At 35.4% G+C, this 18,495-nt stretch overlaps 1 protein-coding gene across 1 annotated transcript in view; it reads left to right on the top strand.

Annotated features, from left to right (window-relative positions):
* Positions 1-1,181: 1,181 nt before the first annotated feature.
* LOC120632351 (synaptogenesis protein syg-2-like) overlaps positions 1,182-18,495 on the top strand; it is a 79,323-nt gene continuing 62,009 nt past the window's right edge. The window contains exons 1-3 of the mRNA XM_039902204.1: positions 1,182-1,309; positions 7,858-8,066; positions 17,454-17,564. Coding sequence (XP_039758138.1) covers positions 1,266-1,309; positions 7,858-8,066; positions 17,454-17,564 — 364 coding nt within the window. The 5' untranslated portion in view covers positions 1,182-1,265. The remainder of the gene's footprint in view (positions 1,310-7,857; positions 8,067-17,453; positions 17,565-18,495) is intronic.

Here is an 18,495-nt window from a genome sequence, read left to right as displayed (position 1 = left end):
ATTGTATTAAGATTAATATCTGATTAATTGTGCCATGCTTATTGCTATCGCCAAGCAGCGTTACTGTGTTCCGGTCTGATGTAAGAACCGTTTGTTTTGTTTTTCTGGAATGAAATGTGGCCTATGTTATTTTATTTTTTTATTTAATAATTTTTACAGTGTTTTACTTACACCAGCACGCCTAGCATGGATAGGACACAATTATTTCCCCGGGGAAAGGATATAAATTTATTTTCCACAGCTTTATCAACTCTCAGGGCAATGGCGCATAAGTGGAAATTATATCCAAATAATATATGTGTATTAATAGACGGGGGTAAACTACTCCTATTCCGTGTTCCAGTGATTTTTTTAAATTATATTTTATTACACCTTGTCAGGGGATATAATCGGGGGACATAATTTTTATCTCCCGCCCGTACTAGCCCTGTTGGAGGAGAAACTTTATAAATTTAACATGCATGTAAAAATAAAATATTAATATTAATTTTATATTTATAAAAAAATACATTACTCTCCGTCCTTATAATTAACTCTATACCAAAAATCAAATTGATCGATTTTTAGTCAGGAAGTAAAGGAGAGACAAACGAACAAACAAACAAACATATAATAATACTAGAGGTCCCTCGCGACGTCGTCCGCGCAAAAGTTTACCTTAAAAGATAGACATGCTGTCGCCTGTCCGAGCCTTTTTTAGAACTGATAAAGGGAAAAACTTTTTCATGCGTGATTTTATCGAAACTTTAATCGTTTACTCAGCGCACGTGGTGTAAGCTAAGTGGCCGATTTTGAAACATTCTTCATTGGTCCTATGCTCCTTTTAGTCTTAGCGTGATGGTATATACTCCTATATACTCCTCCTGTAGCCTTCCTCGATAGATCAGCTATCCCACTAAAATAATTTATCAAATCAAACTCGTACCTGAATAAATTTAGCCGTTTAGTTGCAGTATAGATAAATAAACTAGATACCGACTGCAGCGCCATCTTTCGGGCAGATTTGTGAATCTAAACCATCCAGGATGCCACCCAAACGCATACAAAAAAAATCATTCAAATCGGTCCAGCCGTTTAGGAGGAGTTCAGTGACATACACACGCACAGAAGAATTATATATATAAAGATTACTTAGGTTATCATAAACATTTAAGTAATTTTTTTTCTTCTTTGCAGTGTCAACAGTAGAAGTGGACGCAGTATTGGGGCGAACGGCCTCCCTGCCGTGTGACGTCACACCGGACACAAACGAGGACCGCGTATACATGGTGCTCTGGTTTAGAAAAAGTGGCGGAAAGCCTATATACAGGTGATTTTTCTTAATATAATATAAATGCTCTGCTTTTCACACGCCTGGCACAGTGGTGGGCGCTGGGTGTGAAGCTTGTGTTAAGCGGGAGTTCCAAGGTTCGTTCTGGCAGGGGACATTTAATCTAGATTTAGCATAAGAATTTTCTCTACTCTGGTCTGACGAGAGGTCTGTCTGGCAGTAACTAATGGCTACCCTACCAAGAGACAAAGATGTGCCTCCAAGCTATTTATATATAGTTCTAGTACGACGCCGCGTATCCACCGATAAGTGGCTTTATATAACTGCCTCAACATCCTTTAAAGGTTAGCCTGCTATCTTAGACTATATCAGCACTTACCGCCAGGTGAGTTTTTTTTTCACGATATTACGTCACGGTTGGACTAGTAATAACTTTTCCTTTAATTAAAATGCGGAGCCGTTTAGCAGAAGGATATAAAATTAAATGAAATGAATTTTAAATGAGTTGAAATAAAAATGTATATAAATTGAAGAGAAATTATGTTATATACCTAATTTTTTTTTTGAATTAGAAATATTTAGAGATTTAGAGTATTTAATATAATGCGTGTCTTAAGGACTCATATTATTAATAATTACAAGCTTTTGTACGCTGCCATAAAATATAAATGATTTTTAAAAATCAATGAAAAATTCATTATTTTCCACAGCGCCTTTGATTTCAATAACATCGGAAGCGATTAGTTTATTTCAACAGAAGTTCAAGCGACTGGCCCTGGTGATAGGGTTGGTACATGTGCTTTTATTTGCCCGTTATTTCATACTAATATCGCAGTATAATATTTTTTTTAAATTTAATTTTTTTATTTTACCAAATTAACATAATATATACAATAATGACATTATGTAGTTTTCACACCTAATTTTGATACTTAGCCTGTCATTATTGTATCTCGAAATTGCGTTTGTTTATGTACAAAGAGTTGGCTTAGTTTTTATACTTATAAAACTTCCACGTTATTAAAGCACACTAAGGAGAGTTTGGTGGAAAAGTTCCATTTACCAGATGCAGCCTCATTCAGTCATTATTGCAATCAGAGCATTTTTTTCCAAAAACAGTGAAAACGCCCCGCATACGACTCACTCCACCCGTGTAATGTTACCAGCGCCCTAACTTTTCCTATTTTTCCCATTTACGGATAAACTTTTACAATATTTATGGTAAAATAATAACTGTCTACTGCTAAATGGAGTTAATTAACTAATTGCCTGTTCGAGAAACACTACTAAAGTGGAGCGGTTTTAGATGCTTCAATATTAGTCCTGTACACGGTTTCTGTATGTTCTTTATTCTGTGGCTAAACACTAAGAACCGCTTTTTTATATAATACTATACTAGCTAAGTCATTTCGATTAAAGTATGTTCGGAATGTAAGACTTGAAAGGTGTGACTATTTCGTATCAATAATGATTCTAATAAGCTTATTAGAATTATTTTTTGCTGAGAGACAATTCACCTGAAAGTAGTTTTATACATAAAATCCAAAATTAGAGATTAGGATGTGGCAACCCTAAATGCAGTAAACATTTTCAGGCTCTAACAAAAGATAAAGATTTTCCACAACAGAGGTCTAATTGAACTCCGGAGTGCTCTCGGGGAATAATTTGATGTTTACGAGTGAATAGAGCTGCCCTTGTGATTTTGAGGACAATCAAAGATTCCGAGTCCAAACCAACCAAGTGTGATAGTTGGTTTAACTCATGGTACATTCTCGTGTCACTAGAAGTAGATAACTCTTTAAAGATTGTTCTAATAAAAGATTTACCTGAATCGGTATTTTGTCTATCGTACACAAATTAAAGATATTCCAATTGCTATGGTGTCGTTTATGTATATTAAGAAGAGCAATGGATCTATAGTTTTACCTTGCGAAACACCACAGTTGTTAAATCTCTGTTTCTATCTTGCTTTTCTATGTATGGATTCTACGATTCCTATGCATGTACTGGCATGATGACCAGTTTTTAAATTTTGTAGTTAGCTCTTAACTGCAAACACACCTGCAGATTTTGCAGTCTAAAATGGTTTCGGGCTTAGCTGGCAGTGCCAGTCGCTTTGTACGCCACGTCTGACTAACTAGCCACGATTCAAGAGACCAAAGATACCACAAAAAATCTGGACTTATAATTGCATTAAATCTTTTTATTATGGAGGGAAATCGCCTGGTGAGATACCCATCTTCCTGGGAGAAAAGCTTGGGTTATGTGGGATTCTTACCCACTCAAACCCCCTCGGTGGCCACCCACGGCACAAATTGAGAAGCCTTGAGATCACCTAGGAACACACCAGTGCCACCCTTGTGGCACGCACTCAAAAGGTTCATACCGGGAGAGGTCCCCTAACCTCATTTGCCTAGCTGGTAGGCACGACCACATGTGCCACAACAAGTTGCCATCGTACTGGGGGTCGAAGGAGGTAAAAGAGGGTCAGCAGACAGATCCCCTATTCTGTCTGCTCTCATCAATTCAATTGAACCTAGAATCTCTCAAGTTACACACATTGCGCTGACAGTGGCATCAAAGAGGTTATCAAATAAGTTGATAATCCCCCCAAGTATTTTTCGCATCTGTTAAAGTCTCTTAGTTTCTCATTATACATCATATTGAAAGGTTTATTTATGTTCAATAAAATAACTAAATGGTGACAGCCTAGTGGATAAGACTTCAGCTTTTTTACGAGGTTATGTGCGTTTTTAATCAAAGCAATTACATATTACGTGTTTTAACGGCAAAGGAAAACATCGTGAGGAAACCTTCATGTCTGAGAGTTATCCATAATGTTTTCAAGGGCGTGTGAAGTCTACTAATCCGCACTTAACCAGCGTGGTAACCACTTCCTATTTTGAGAGGGGACTGTAGTGGGCCGTAATGGGTTCATTAAAATGACGATGAATATACCTCGCCTTTAAAATATTTATTTATTTATTTCCAACTTACGACTAGTTTACGGGAATGTCCTAATGCACTAGCGTAGATACTGATGCCTACCTACACACTAAACTTTACCAGAGTAGCAAATGCACCACAAAGCAACCTTTGTGAGTTCAGTCAGAGTACAACAAAACAGATCCGTTCTCTCAGCTATGTTATTCTATCAAGGCTTTCAAGTCCATTTTTAATAACGTTTAGCCAAGCTACTCTTCCAAATAGCACATCTTAATCTTATCGATATGTATAGAAATATCTCCTTATCCAAATAATATAAAACATTCAAATTATTGTGTAAACTATTTCCCACATTAAAAAGTAGGTTTTTTTTTTGACGGGGTGGGAAATCTCCTGATTACGAGATACCCGAATTCATGGTGGGGGAGAACGCACCGGTTCCTCCCTTGTAGGACGCCCTTTGGGCACGTCCCGGGTAAAAACGTTTCTCAAAACTTACTATTGACAGTACCTAGACAATGTATCTTGTTCATAATGCAGGATGTAGAAATAGTTTTTTTTCTTTTATATTTGGTCATATTTTTTTTTTATCTTTCAAAAAAACTTTTTTATTTTAGTAATACTCAAGTTTCATTCTACAATCTCGTAATTTTAAGTCTATAAACTACTTTCTATACATCGATCATGAACATTTTATTAAATTTTATTACATCTAAGCCTACATGGCATAGTTATTTAATTTGCTATCACATAAAATATCTAAAACGAGAAAACTAAGATTTTGGTCATTATTATTTATTTTCCATTGAAATTACTAGAAAAGACATTGCATCTGTTTACTGAGAGAGCGATTATATTTAGCATCAAAGCGACAATAATAGCGAATGTTTTACGGTGATAATGCTTCCATAAAAAGCCTACTTAAATTGTTAAATTTCCCCGCGAACAGCAGGGGTGTACAATCAAATCATCTCGCAAGCTTCTTGCCGTATAAATTTGGACGAAGCTTGGAAAATTGGGAAAACGTAGTCGCTGTCCGGAAATTGAAAAACTTCACCGGCGCCCCTTGTATTTTATTCTAGAATTTGACAACGACTTCGCGGGGAAAATGAATTTAGACCCGTGCCATGTGCCAATTTACGCAGTTTTATTAAACTGGAATGGCAACCTTGTTTGTTTATTGCCTGTGTTATCTTAAATTTGTTTTATGGACATTTTCATTATATTTTTTTTTACTTCACTAATGCCCTTAAATGCTGCAATCTCAGCTGGTGGTAAGGGATAATGCAGTCAGTCAGTTACGGTATGGTAGTCATACCTCCAAATCGGTTTCTACGCGACATCGCACCTGAACACACTACACACTATCGCTCTGCGGCACGGCTTTAGCCTCCCATCAGACCAGACCAGACCAAATTAAGAAATTATAAATTCCTAAATAACAAGGGCCGGGCATCCCACTTAAATTCACAGCGCTCACCGTTGCGTCAGAGAAGTAATCAAAATATGAGAATAAATAACGAAATTAATATAACAAATTCCTTAATATATAGCAGTCAAGAGCTAACTTTAAGTAGATTAAAAAACTACAAAAAACATCTTATTCATAACTTCCAACTTGGTACTTTGAAAGTTAGTAGAAAATATAATAAATAAGTAATGGAAACTTTCCGAAAAATATATCCAATTAAATTGTGGTGAACCGTCCTAATGAGTTCGCGTGAACTGTCTTAAGTGCGTTTCGTTGTTAAGAGCATTTTCTGAGCGTTAATTTTTTTTTTTTTTTTTTAATTATATATATTACGACAATACACACATCGCCGTCTAGCCCCAAAGTAAGCGTAGCTCGTGTTATGGGTACTAAGATGACTGATGAAAATTTTTATGAATAATATACATAAATACTTATAATAAACTGATAAACACCCAGACACTGAAAAACATTTATGTTCATCACACAAACATTTTCCAGTTGTGGGAATCGAACCCACGGCCTTGGACTCAGAAAGCAGGGTCGCTGCCCACTGCGCCAGTCGGCCGGTTCATTAGCTACGTCTTAACAAGTTTTAGTTGGGTGTTTAATAGTTGACAGTGGAAATTTGGTAAAAATTTCCTTTGAGTAATATAATATGCCAGAATAGAAGAACTAAAATACGAGTCTTTCGCTACCTTTCGCAGTTCACTTGACTACAAGTGACATATGCGCCTTTGAGTAAATAACTGTTGCTTGTTGTACCAAGACACGTCACTTGAAATAAATAAATTTCAAACTACCTTCGTATATATTTCAAAGGCTATAGATTATTCATATTTCATTAAAATTACTCAATGAAATATCATTAAAATAATTACTTTTTATTCTAACTACTCAAGAACATCGAATAAATAAAATAAATAATTTAAAAAACCCCCTAATTGGAAATAATCATGAAGACCTACTGGTAAAGCCATGCTCATTTTAGCTGTGGTGAACCGTCGTAATGAGCTCGCGGGAACTGTCTTAAGTGCGTTTCATTGTTAAGAGCATTTTCTGAGCGTTAATTGAATCCACTGTACTCGGCTTCCACTTATCCGTTTAGTATGACGCGAATGCTTCATTAGCTACGTCTTAACAAGTTGTAGTTGGGTGTTTAGTAGTTGACAACGGGAATTGGGTTAAAATTTCCTTTAAGCTTTGATGTACTTACTTTACGATATTTTACTCTGTCGTTATTCTAGTGAGTTGAAGGGGAGGTCCTCGGTTCGATAAGTAATTATTTAAAAAGAAAATTGAAAATATTTTTTAACAACAAATATCGAGTTCAAAACTAGGAGATGTTTACTTATAAATATATAATATAACTCATATAAATTTTATACAGGCTTAAATAAAAATACAAGAACGCCCTCGGCCTTGTTTTTCTTTTATTAAAACTAACAACTTTTGTTTTACGACTTTTCAAAATTCAGTAGTAATTTATTTCATACAAAAATGTATAATTCATGTTCTTTCTATAAAGTGACATTACACTGCGAAACCAAATACAGGTTAATTGAAACGTCACGTAGTCGGGTCAGTGACCGCACGAAAGAGTCGGCGTTCGCGCGCTATTGCCGTTGTTAAATTACAGAGTAGTAAATAGTAGAGTATTCAGTAACATATTGAGTATATAATATTTCGCAAACAATCAAGTTAAAAAAAGTCGTAGAGCAAAAGTTGTTAGTTTTATTGTAAACAACAACAGGCCGAGAGCTTTTTGGTATTTTATATTTAACCCTGTAAATAGCTTCGGTATACAAACTTCATACTCTTAACTAGTTAATACAATTATTAAAGAAGTAAGAAGAAGTAAGATCCAATCTAGTAAGTCTCTTTCATTATTAATGTGAGGATAACTAACAAATGTGAAGGAGCAAAATGATCGTAGGTAATTTGGCCTAGATGTAGTCGTTAACGGGATAGGTGGCCGACTTAAGATGTTCTTATTTCCACTTTAACTTCCTTCCTTGCTAATATCACATTAACTATATCTACTTTATTATATCTGTGGGAATAATATCCCACAGATATAAAATAGCACGTTTTTTTCGTTTATTATTATTATTTTTATATAATACGAGATGAACTATAAATACTCTACTGTTATTTATTTTTATTGCAGTTTCGATGTGCGAGGCCGATCCTTCAACAAGGCGCTGCAGTGGTCAGACCCGGGCGCGTTCGGGCCGAGGGCGTACTTCGCGACAGTGGCCCGACCAGCTTCGCTTACCCTGAGCTCGGTGCAGTTGGACGACGAAGGCACGTACAGATGTCGAGTGGACTTCAAGAACTCGCCTACAAGGAACTTTCAGATTCGCCTCATTGTCATAGGTAACTTTTAAAAATATATTTTTCCCTGTTTCTAAAATAATGGCTTATCTACTTAGCCTATAATTTTTTTATTTCACATCTGAAACCACAGACCGAAACGTTAATTAAACGTAGCACAAGATAACATGATTTTCTAAGTAATGTGCGTTTTAATTGCTTAAAATATAGAAAACTTAGAGGTACTTGCTGGAATTCGAACTCCGCCCCCCCAGTTGTAGTCCTGCCGGCTATCACACAGCTTCTTATTTAGGTAAAAATTAAAAGTGCAAGGAGCATTTCAGGACACGTTTTAGTTTGCAACGTTCTAAAATTGAATCCGGGGCACGTTTTAGTTTGCAACGTTCTAAAATTGAATCCGGTCATGTCACGCCTAAGACAGCGAAAACATCGCCATTATTAAAAAGTACCCCAATTCGAGACACACGAGCACAACATCATACACAACCGCGCGCTACTAATTGAGTTATAATCGTTCGTGACGGAACCGCATCCCGGGAATACATCAAAGGACGAGATGAGTGGGTACATACGGTAAATGCACAGGCAACTGCGTTGGGACTTTCAAAGAAATTACCCTATTCAAAGCGACAGACAACCAAAGGAGACGAGTGATGTAAATTTCTTTTACTCAGAACCAAGCGGTTTAGAGTAGTAAAGTAAGAAGTGTTAGTTGAACAAGACACTGGCGACTTTTTGTTTCATTACTTTCTTTGTTAGCAAAAAGTTCCCGGCAGTGCAATTAATAATTTCTGAATTTTCTCTGGTCTGGTCTGGTGGGAGGTTTCGGTTAGTTAGTTACCAACCTACCGACAACAACGTGCTGCTACACGATTAATACTAAAATAAACCGAAATAACAGTCATCTTGTTCGCAATGCTGGTTGGTATGCGAGGAAAATTATTGAGTTATGCACTATTTTACCTTCCTTAAAAAAACATTTATTTGAGTAAACTTTCAGTAATTTTGTTCCGAGTGTATATTTGTATATTAGGTAGAAATGAATGAATGAATAAATTTTTATTGTACACCAAAGAAAAATGTAGTTATAGAGGTACTCATAGAGCAAGAAAGTACAATTTGGAGGCCTTATCGCTACACAGCGATTTCCAAGTCGTAGGAAAAAACATATAAAAACTACAAATACTACTCCGTACGCCGAAATATTATTTCACAGACTTTAGAGGCACGTTATTTAAAAATATAATTTTACCCTACTATAATTCTAATCTTAATTTAACTAACGCACCGTTAAGCCACTGGGCTGCGGAAACGTCGACGAATTTGAACTTTATTTAATATATAAAAAAAAACTAAAAAACACACTTGGTATAAAAAACCACACTAATTTCTACCATTTGGATTAGTACTAACATTATACTACTAATATTATAAATGTGAATGTAAGTTTGTTTGTTACGCTTTCACGCAAAAACCACTTAACCGATCCTCATGAAACTTTGTACACATATTTTTGGAAGTGTTAGAAGTAATATAGGATACTTTTTATCCCGATATTAAGCTCGGTTCCTTCGGAAGAGGGGATGAAAGTGTTTGACGATTTTACATCATAACTCCGACAAATTATAACCGATTTAAATAATTATTTTTGTACTATAGAGGTTATAATATGTGTTTAATTTTGTCCAAACTGTGGTTGGGGATAGAGGACAGAACTCCTCAGCGGACAGCAGCAAACCCCTCATTTAAGTCTTAGCGATACTGATTACTTTAATTTTTTTTAGAACTACAACTAAATTTAATGCCACATCAAAAAACAAAATCAAACGTAGACGAAGTCGCGGGCAACAGCTAGTCGGTAATAAAGATCATCACCATCATCACATCAACCCATTACCGGCCCAATACAGAGTAAATGAAAACCGAAATATTACTTCACAGACTTTAGAGGCACATTATTTACTGTCTCGGAGGGTTTTCTGTGAAACCGATACGCTAATAGTTTTTAAGTAAATCACTGTCATGGTTCTTGCTAAAAAATATCAGGTACACCTAAACAAGACATGCAAAGTTAAAATCAAGTGACTTCTAGGTGCCCGTTGCGTAGCGTAGGTACTATGAGCGTGTCCGTCTTTTATCACCAGTAGGGTTGTCATAAGTAAATGTTATGAATTAGTTTGTATGTAAAAATAAATATGCTTATTTTGATTAAATTTTTTTACAGGGTGATTCCTTATGAAATATAATTATGCACCCTTTAACAGTATTTCGTAATTTTGTTACACGTTGTATAGTATTAGCACGATAAACCGCTAACTACACACTGCTCCACAATGTTAACCAAATAGCTGCCAAAATAATTATTATTACGTATCAATAATAACTATTAAATTAACAAGCTTAAATGAAACTAACAATTATGAGGTATGAATTGAATATATTAACAGAGCGATACAACAGCGAAGAGCAGTTCACTGTAACTTTCACACTCGGTGGTCCCGAGTTCACCCGATCGAGCCATTCACCTCAGAGCGAACTTAACCTACGAAAAAAAATTAAGTGCGATACGCCAAAAGAAGTTTTCAGTTCAAATTAATTTAAATATCGAAACAACTTATTGTCACTTTTGTTTCTGTCGTCCATCAAAACGTTTTTTTCCCTTTGCAGTATTAGTTATTAGTTTTTTGTATTAGTTAAGCTAGTTTTGTTCTATAGTATATATTGTCAACATTTTTAATATAATTGATTTTTTTTTTTTAATTTATTCTCAAATGTATGTTTTTGTTCGCGGCGCTAGATTCGTCAAGTTTATGTCACAGCCTGATGGATCTTACAGCTTATACTCTCGTCTCTCTTAATCGTTTTTTCTCCTTCTAACTGGCAATCTAGTTTTTCATTCGCAAGTTGTGGCAGTCTCTAAGTGGGTCTACAATATAAAATTTATATGTTTTTTTCATTTTTATAAGAGTTATTGTTACATGTTGATTGTTCATTACATAAATAAATAAAATAAAATATAAAATAAAATAAACGTGTTTAAAGATTTTGACTTAAGACTAGAAGAGACTTCTAGTAATGACTAATCTTTAATATGATTTTTTTGTGAAATTGGCAATTTAATGTTGAGTGCCAAATCGTTAGTGTGGTCTTACAGTTAGTCTACATATATGCCGCTCCAATGAAATCCATTAGACAACTCGTGCCAAGGGGCAATTTACTTTGAATCTTTTGTTGGCGAAGGTTCTGCGAGGAACTCTGTAATCATGTGTTCACGCCATTATAAATTAAATTACTTACGTTTAACGGTGGTTCTGTATTTTATAAGTACCAATAATTTACGTTCTTTGACATTATTAAGGATATTGTTGCCTAGTATAAAGGTTATTTTGTTTACAATGTTGAGCGTATTTTGTTTACATACCAGCAACTATGGCCTCATAAGAAGGCTCAGAGTCAATCAGCGGGCGATGGAGAGAGCTGTGCTCGGAGTATCTTATCTATGAACGATATATCTCCGAACTATGTGATCAAATCAGAAATGTGGAGATCCGTAGAAGAATCAGAGTTACCGACATAGCTCAACGAGTCGCTAAGCTGAAGTGGCCATGGGCCGGGCAAATAGTTCGGAGAAAGGATAGCGGTTGGGGTTCCAAGGTGCTGGTATGGCAGCCCCGCACTGGTAAGAGCAGCGTTGGTCGATCTCTTACGAGGTGGATAGACGACATTAAGCGCGTCGCAGGTAGCCGCTGGATACAAGCGGCACAAAACTGTGAAATTTGGAACTCCCTACCTACCTATGTCCAGCAGTTGACGTCTATTGGTTGATATGATGAAGATGATATATATCATTTAGTAGTAGCAGAGTTTTTTGTGACAAAGCTCGTCCGGGAAAGTATTATAAATTAATACGCTTATATTGTACACCACACACAGAAAATTCATAAAGTGCAAATACAATAGAGCGTTAAGCGAGAAGGTACAATTAGGTGGCCTTATCGCTATATAGCGGTCTCTTCCAGGCAACCAAAGGCGTAAGCGAGAGTACTATGTCCACCATGATTATTTCTGCGACCAAGAAGCATTGTTGCTCTATTGTCCATAAACCATATAAGCGGATAGATGGGCCATTTATTATAAGCGGTGATAGCTTAGTATGTATGATTTCGGCTTCCTAACAAGGGATCGAGTGCGATCTCCGTTATGCAACTCAAACTTTTTGGAGCTATTTGCGTTTTAAAATGCAATATATAGTAAGATGCGGTAGCGGTGATAGCTCAGTGGTTATGATTTTGGTTTAACTTTCGGGGGCCCGAGTTCGAATCCCAGCACAGAACTCTCTCTAACTTTTCTGTAATGAGCATTTTAAGAATTTAAAATATCACTTGCTTCAACGGTGAAGGAATACGTCGTGAGAAAACCTGCATGCCTGCGAGTTCTCCATAATGTTCTCAAAGGCGCGTGGAAAGCACCAATCTGCACTGGGCCAGTGTGGTGGACAACGGCCTAAAGCCTTGTCATCTTGGGAAGAGACTCGTGCCCTGTAGTGGGTGGATATGATAGCAAGATATCACTTGCATTAACGGTAAAGGAAAACATCGTTAGGAAATCCGTATGCGTGTGAGTTCTCTATTAAACTGCTCAAGGGCGTGTGAAGTGTATCATTCCGCACTTGGCCAGTGTGGTGGACTACGGCCTTAACCTAAATTGGTTAGGATAATCAGATGGACCAAATAATTGGCCTGGAAAAAATGTGTGTGTGTACACTAATACACACACACATTTTTTCCATACATAGGCATGTACACACACATACAGAAGTGAAACTTCTTTCTGACATCATATTTTTCATTTTATTATAGCAATTAATTGATGTTAACTAGATTAACAGTCTTAATAAATAACAATTGCTAGTTTTAATAAAATTTGCTACATTCAGTGATATTTACAATCAAAAACTTTAAAAAGAAAACCATAATAACACCCACGTGTTGAATGTATTAGAAATAAATATGGCGCTTAACGGAAAAATGTGACTTAGAAATGAAGATGGCGCGTAATAGAAAAACGTTACAAGGTGGCGCTTAAAAGAAAAACGTTACATTGCTATAAAATTTCTCCACTACGTCGATAAAGAAGTTTCATTTCAAAAAACTTATTAAGTCATTTTCTATAGTCGTCTTTCGACAAATCAAAGTAAACTTAACATAGTATCCGCAAATACTAACGCACCGTTAAACCGCGGGGCTGCGGAAACGTCGACGAATTTGAACTTTGAATAAATAGATCAAAAAATCTAAAAAACACGCTTGGTATGATAACCAAACTAATTTCTACCATTTGGTTTTGTTTATTTATAAAAAGCGTATATTTTTAGTATCTTCTCAAACATTTTTTATGAGAGCAAAATTAATAAGTTACCTAAAGATCATCATATCTACCCATTACCGGCCCACTACAGAAGACGGGTCTCCTTCTACAATGAGGAGGGGTTAAGGCCGTAGTCCACCAGGCTGTACGGATTGTTGAAGGATTGTGAAGGTTTCGCGCAGTTTACGCTGTGACGCTGTTGCGAACACAATGCAGTTCAATTGATGACCTAGAGTCGTGTGCAAGCTCTAGATTCAATCTGACATTACGAGGCTTCGAGAATGCCTCACATGCAAAGTGAATCTAAAGATAATAATGGAAGTAAAAATTATCGACTATAGATGAAAGTTATATAAATTAACAAAAATCTTATTTTGCTAATTGAAAAATGGAATAATCTAAATTGTTTATTGTTATTCAAATAGGCACATAGATGGCACTTTTGATGCGTTGATTACATAAAAAATGTGTACCTACATACGAGTATCAGTGAGTAGTGATGGCGATAACTACAATCGTAAACTTTAAACTAAAGCTACGAGGGTTCCAAACGCGCCCTGGTCTAAGAAGAAGCCCACAACAAACTTAGCCGGGTGTCTTTTTTGTTATCACCATCTCACATTGTCATTAAAAAATAATTAAGATGCAACATGGTTAGAGCAATTGTTCACACCCAAGCTTTTTTAACGTTTACGTAATCCTTTATACTATAATAGGACTTTTTTATAAGCTTTCGCTTAATCCAAACTTTGAACTTTTTTAGAGACATCCCCAAGATATCAACCGGTAATTTATTGTAAAATTGTATACAATTTCCTTTATCCATTGCTTATATTTTTGCTCGATATGTCTTTTAGAGGGTCAAAATCAAGTCCGAATCGATTACAATCATAGAAATATACAAACAAACATACAGAAGAAGCGTGTAAGAAGGACGACTAGTTTAATTTTACTCCGATGTTACTGTTTTAGATACTGAAAACGATTATGAGACTGTAATTTCTAAGCTAATGACTATGCCAATCTATTTTTAAAGCATTTGAGCAAACCTTTTGACCCGTGGGATCTATTTTAACCCAAACGTAAAGCTATGTCAATGTCACAAGTTAAAACCGGGTAAAAAGATTTCCCTCTTAAATTCGACCGTCCCTGGCAGATTGTATATGTCATCGGGTTTTTTACGAACGTCAGGCCGAGGCTCAGGGCCGAGTGCTGGAACGACAGATCATAATTAAAATGTCTGCAGGACGTCATGACTCACCGGGGATTCGCGAGGTTATTGAATTTTACTAGTAGGTGTATCCCTTATATTTTATCTTCATAAGCCTATTAACGCCCCGCAGGGGATAGTCCTTGTCTCTCATGGGGTCGGTTTTAGAGAAAATACCCGACACGCTACTCCAATGCAGGTTGGTGGGCTTTAACAACTATTACCACCGACGTCACTGCCAATTTCCCAACTCCGAGCTAGTACTGAATAAATAATTACTTATATACTACGACAACGCACACATCGCCATCTAGCCCCAAAGTAAGCGTAGCTTGTGTTATGATGACTGATATTTTTTTTTATGAATAACAAACATATGAACACCCAGACACTGAAAAACATTCATGCTCATCACACAGACATTTTCCAGTTGTGGGAATCGAACCCACGGCCTTTGGCTCAGAAAGCAGGGACGCTGCAAACTGCGCCAATCGGCCGTCTAAATATAATATGCACAAAGGCGGCGTTATCGCTTGAAGCGATCTCCTCCAGACAACCTTTGGTTTAAGAAACATATTACATAAACGGGGACAATTAATATAAGTACTTATTTCATTTGTTGTAAAATACTGTCGTTTGATTAGATCCTGGTATTTACATACATAGTATGTACATACCTAATGAAAAACAATGAATATTCCTTTTTGCATTCATACTGGAAGTTATTATAGAAAAAAGGTTGCCATCATTTAGATAAAAGTCCTCTCACTGTCCTTTTAGGACGAAAAGTTTTATTAATTAATTCATTGCTCTGTAAAAGTTTCTCATCAACTCGCGCCTCACTTTGAAATAATTATGAAGAATGTTCGCCTTGATTAATTAATAACGAAAACAAAGTCTTTATTTTATGTAAACTATAATTAATTTAGATTCGCAGAATTAAAGTTCAATTAAAAATGTATGTAGAAAGTTTCAAAGGACGTACCGGTCAATTTATTAGGATCAAAGGTGATTTCCTGGGCATCTCTTCACGTTGGCAGAGGAATTTCTAAAGAAAGGCTAAAATGTTCCTGGGCCTCCGCCATTTCATTTAATATTATACTATAACATTTTATATTCTACTTAAAATTCATTAATATCACTTTCACATTTTATAAATATTTTCAAACATCAATTATTAAACAAGCACATGTCAATTTAATCTTGTATTTAAATATTATAGAATGTCGCAATCTTCAGAAATTTTAATAAATTTAGAGATTTTCAGAAAACATTGCAATTTGATATTTTTTTTTTGAAACTGTTGAATTTTTACTCATTTTGCTATTCACAATTGATCCGTTTGAAAATATTGGAAACAAATAATCCTAATTGATTGTGATATTCGCCACTAGCTGGCGTATAAGCCAAGAAGAGTATAGCGAGTATATGACAGATACTTACGATCAATCCAAATAATTATTTTGAAATAGCGGAAACTACTACGTCTGACGTTTTAAAAAAAAATCTGAGTTACTCCCTAGTCGCGCCTAAAGAAGTTTTACTTTAAAAATAAAAAGAAGCTTAATTTTTCAATGTATAAAAAGATAAAAATAAAAACACCAGAATGCAGGAAGGCTAAGGCGTAAAATTACGATACGAAACAATAATGTTGAAAACGATGTAATATCTTATAATCGGAAAAGCCGATCAACGATATGAAGTGCTCGGTGAAATAATAAGAGGATTCTTTGCTTCCTTCCTACCCTTGGAACAACATTTTCCCCTCTTGTTATCATTGCGGTTAAGTCTATTTATATTGCAAGCTCATTTTCTTTTATACTATAAGCGCGGTGTTTGAGGAATGGTAAATTTAATAAGCGCTCTGTAATATTTTGTCAAAACTGATGCAATTATTTTTGTAAAAACAACCTGGAAATTGTTTGTTTTTTCGCGGGCGAAGGAAATTTGGATGTTATTTTAAGGTAGAAGAGAAAAAATAATCTCTTACGGACAATATTTTCCCGTCGAGGGAATTAGCGATCCGTAGAAATTTCTTAGATTTTCATAATCTCATCATTTTATACGTGTGTTTATTTAGGACAGGATATTCGCTCTTAGCTATAGATCTGTCTGTACCTTTTATAATGCAGTTGTTTATATTAAATAGTTATCGTTTCTATCTTACAGTGTCTACCTTAAAGTATTGCTACGTCACAGTAAAAAAAAAAAATTTTGACATATAATTGTTTAATAACGGTTGTAAGCTTTTGTAAAAAAAAAACACGATGAAACATAGGTATATTCATATATTCTACACGATTTTGTAAAAAAAAACGATAGAAAAAATTACAATGTTACCTCTAACGAAAATCAGAAGTAAGTTGTTTTTTTTAGATATTTATTAAAATTTATGGATAGATTAAAAAAATATATTAATAATCAACGTTGATAGCAGTAAGCTGTGAAGTTCTTCAAAGTGAAACAAAATATATATTTTAATTTTGATAATATTGCTTAATAATGGTTGTCAACTTTTGTAAAAAAAATGCACGATTAAAAATAGGTTATTATATTCTTCACGATTTTGTATTAAGAAAACGATAGGAAAAATGACAATGTTACCTATAACGAAAATCAGAAAGTACGTTTTACTTACTTATTTATTAAAATTTATGGATGGAATAAATAAAACACTACCTATAAACGTTTTTAATATTTTTGCGATTAAATTGTATTACATCAATCCATACTGGGCCAGCGTGGTGGGCAAGGGCCTTGATATAATGATGGGAAGAAACAAAATAAATCTCAGAAGACGTTCTTAGGTACTTTTTTTCTTTTAATTTTAATTGAATTTTCTTTTGTTTTAGTGCCACCACATCAGATGTTGCTGTACGACAAGTCGGGAGCAGATGTTTCGGGCGTCGTAGGGCCCTTAGAAGAAGGATCAGCTTTAATATTAATCTGTGAAGTTAGAGGAGGTAAGTTTTTGAGTGTTTTTATACGAAAAGTAACGTACTTTTTTTATACGAAAAGTAATTGTAACTAAAAACAAAGTACTGTATTGAAGTTGTGATTGCACGATTTACTATTTTTTTTCCACTACAAGTCAGCCCTTGACTGCAATCTCACCTGGTGTTAAGTGATGATGCAGTACAAGATGGTAGCGTGCTAACCTGTTAGGGGGTATTGTAGTCAAACCCCTAATCGGTTTCGACATCGCACCGGAACACTAATCGCTTAGCGGCACGTCTCTGTCGGTAGGGTGGTAACTAGCCACGGTCAAAGCTTCCAACCAGACCATCCCCGATCCCAAGGCCGTGGGTTCGATTCCCATAACTGGAAAATGTTTGTGTGATGAACATGAATGTTTTTCAGTGTCTGGGTATTTATTTGTATATTATAAGTATTTATTTGTATCTTAGTACCCGTAACAAAAACTACGTGTACTGTGGGGCCAGATAGCTATGTGTATTGTCTTAGTATATTTATTTATTGAATGAATTTTACGTTTCTTTTAGTACCTAGATGGTATCATTGATGGATCAATTTAATAAAACATGATTGTGTAATTTAATAATTGTACAATTAAACACGTAGGTAAACGATGAAATCCCCTTCAGTACAAAACCATACAAAACCAGCTCAATAATTCCATCGGTCATACAATTCATTGCACAATCAAAACTGTATTGCTTGCCTATGGTGACATTTGTCAAATATTCTATGAGTGTTTTGTCAGTTGAAATACTCCGTGCAATGATGATTTGTTTAGCTGATCGAGGCGTGCGTTATGCGATACATTATAAATTACCCTTTGTGTTGACGTCCATCATTTATTGTGATAAAATTGAAAATTCAATTTAGCGGAACTCCTCGAAGCATTTGTTAAATTCAATTGGTTGGTATTCG

Source organism: Pararge aegeria, chromosome 19, assembly GCF_905163445.1.
Source record: "Pararge aegeria chromosome 19, ilParAegt1.1, whole genome shotgun sequence".
NCBI classification, from domain to species: Eukaryota; Metazoa; Arthropoda; class Insecta; order Lepidoptera; family Nymphalidae; genus Pararge; species Pararge aegeria.
This window is presented reverse-complemented; position numbering and strand designations above follow the sequence as displayed.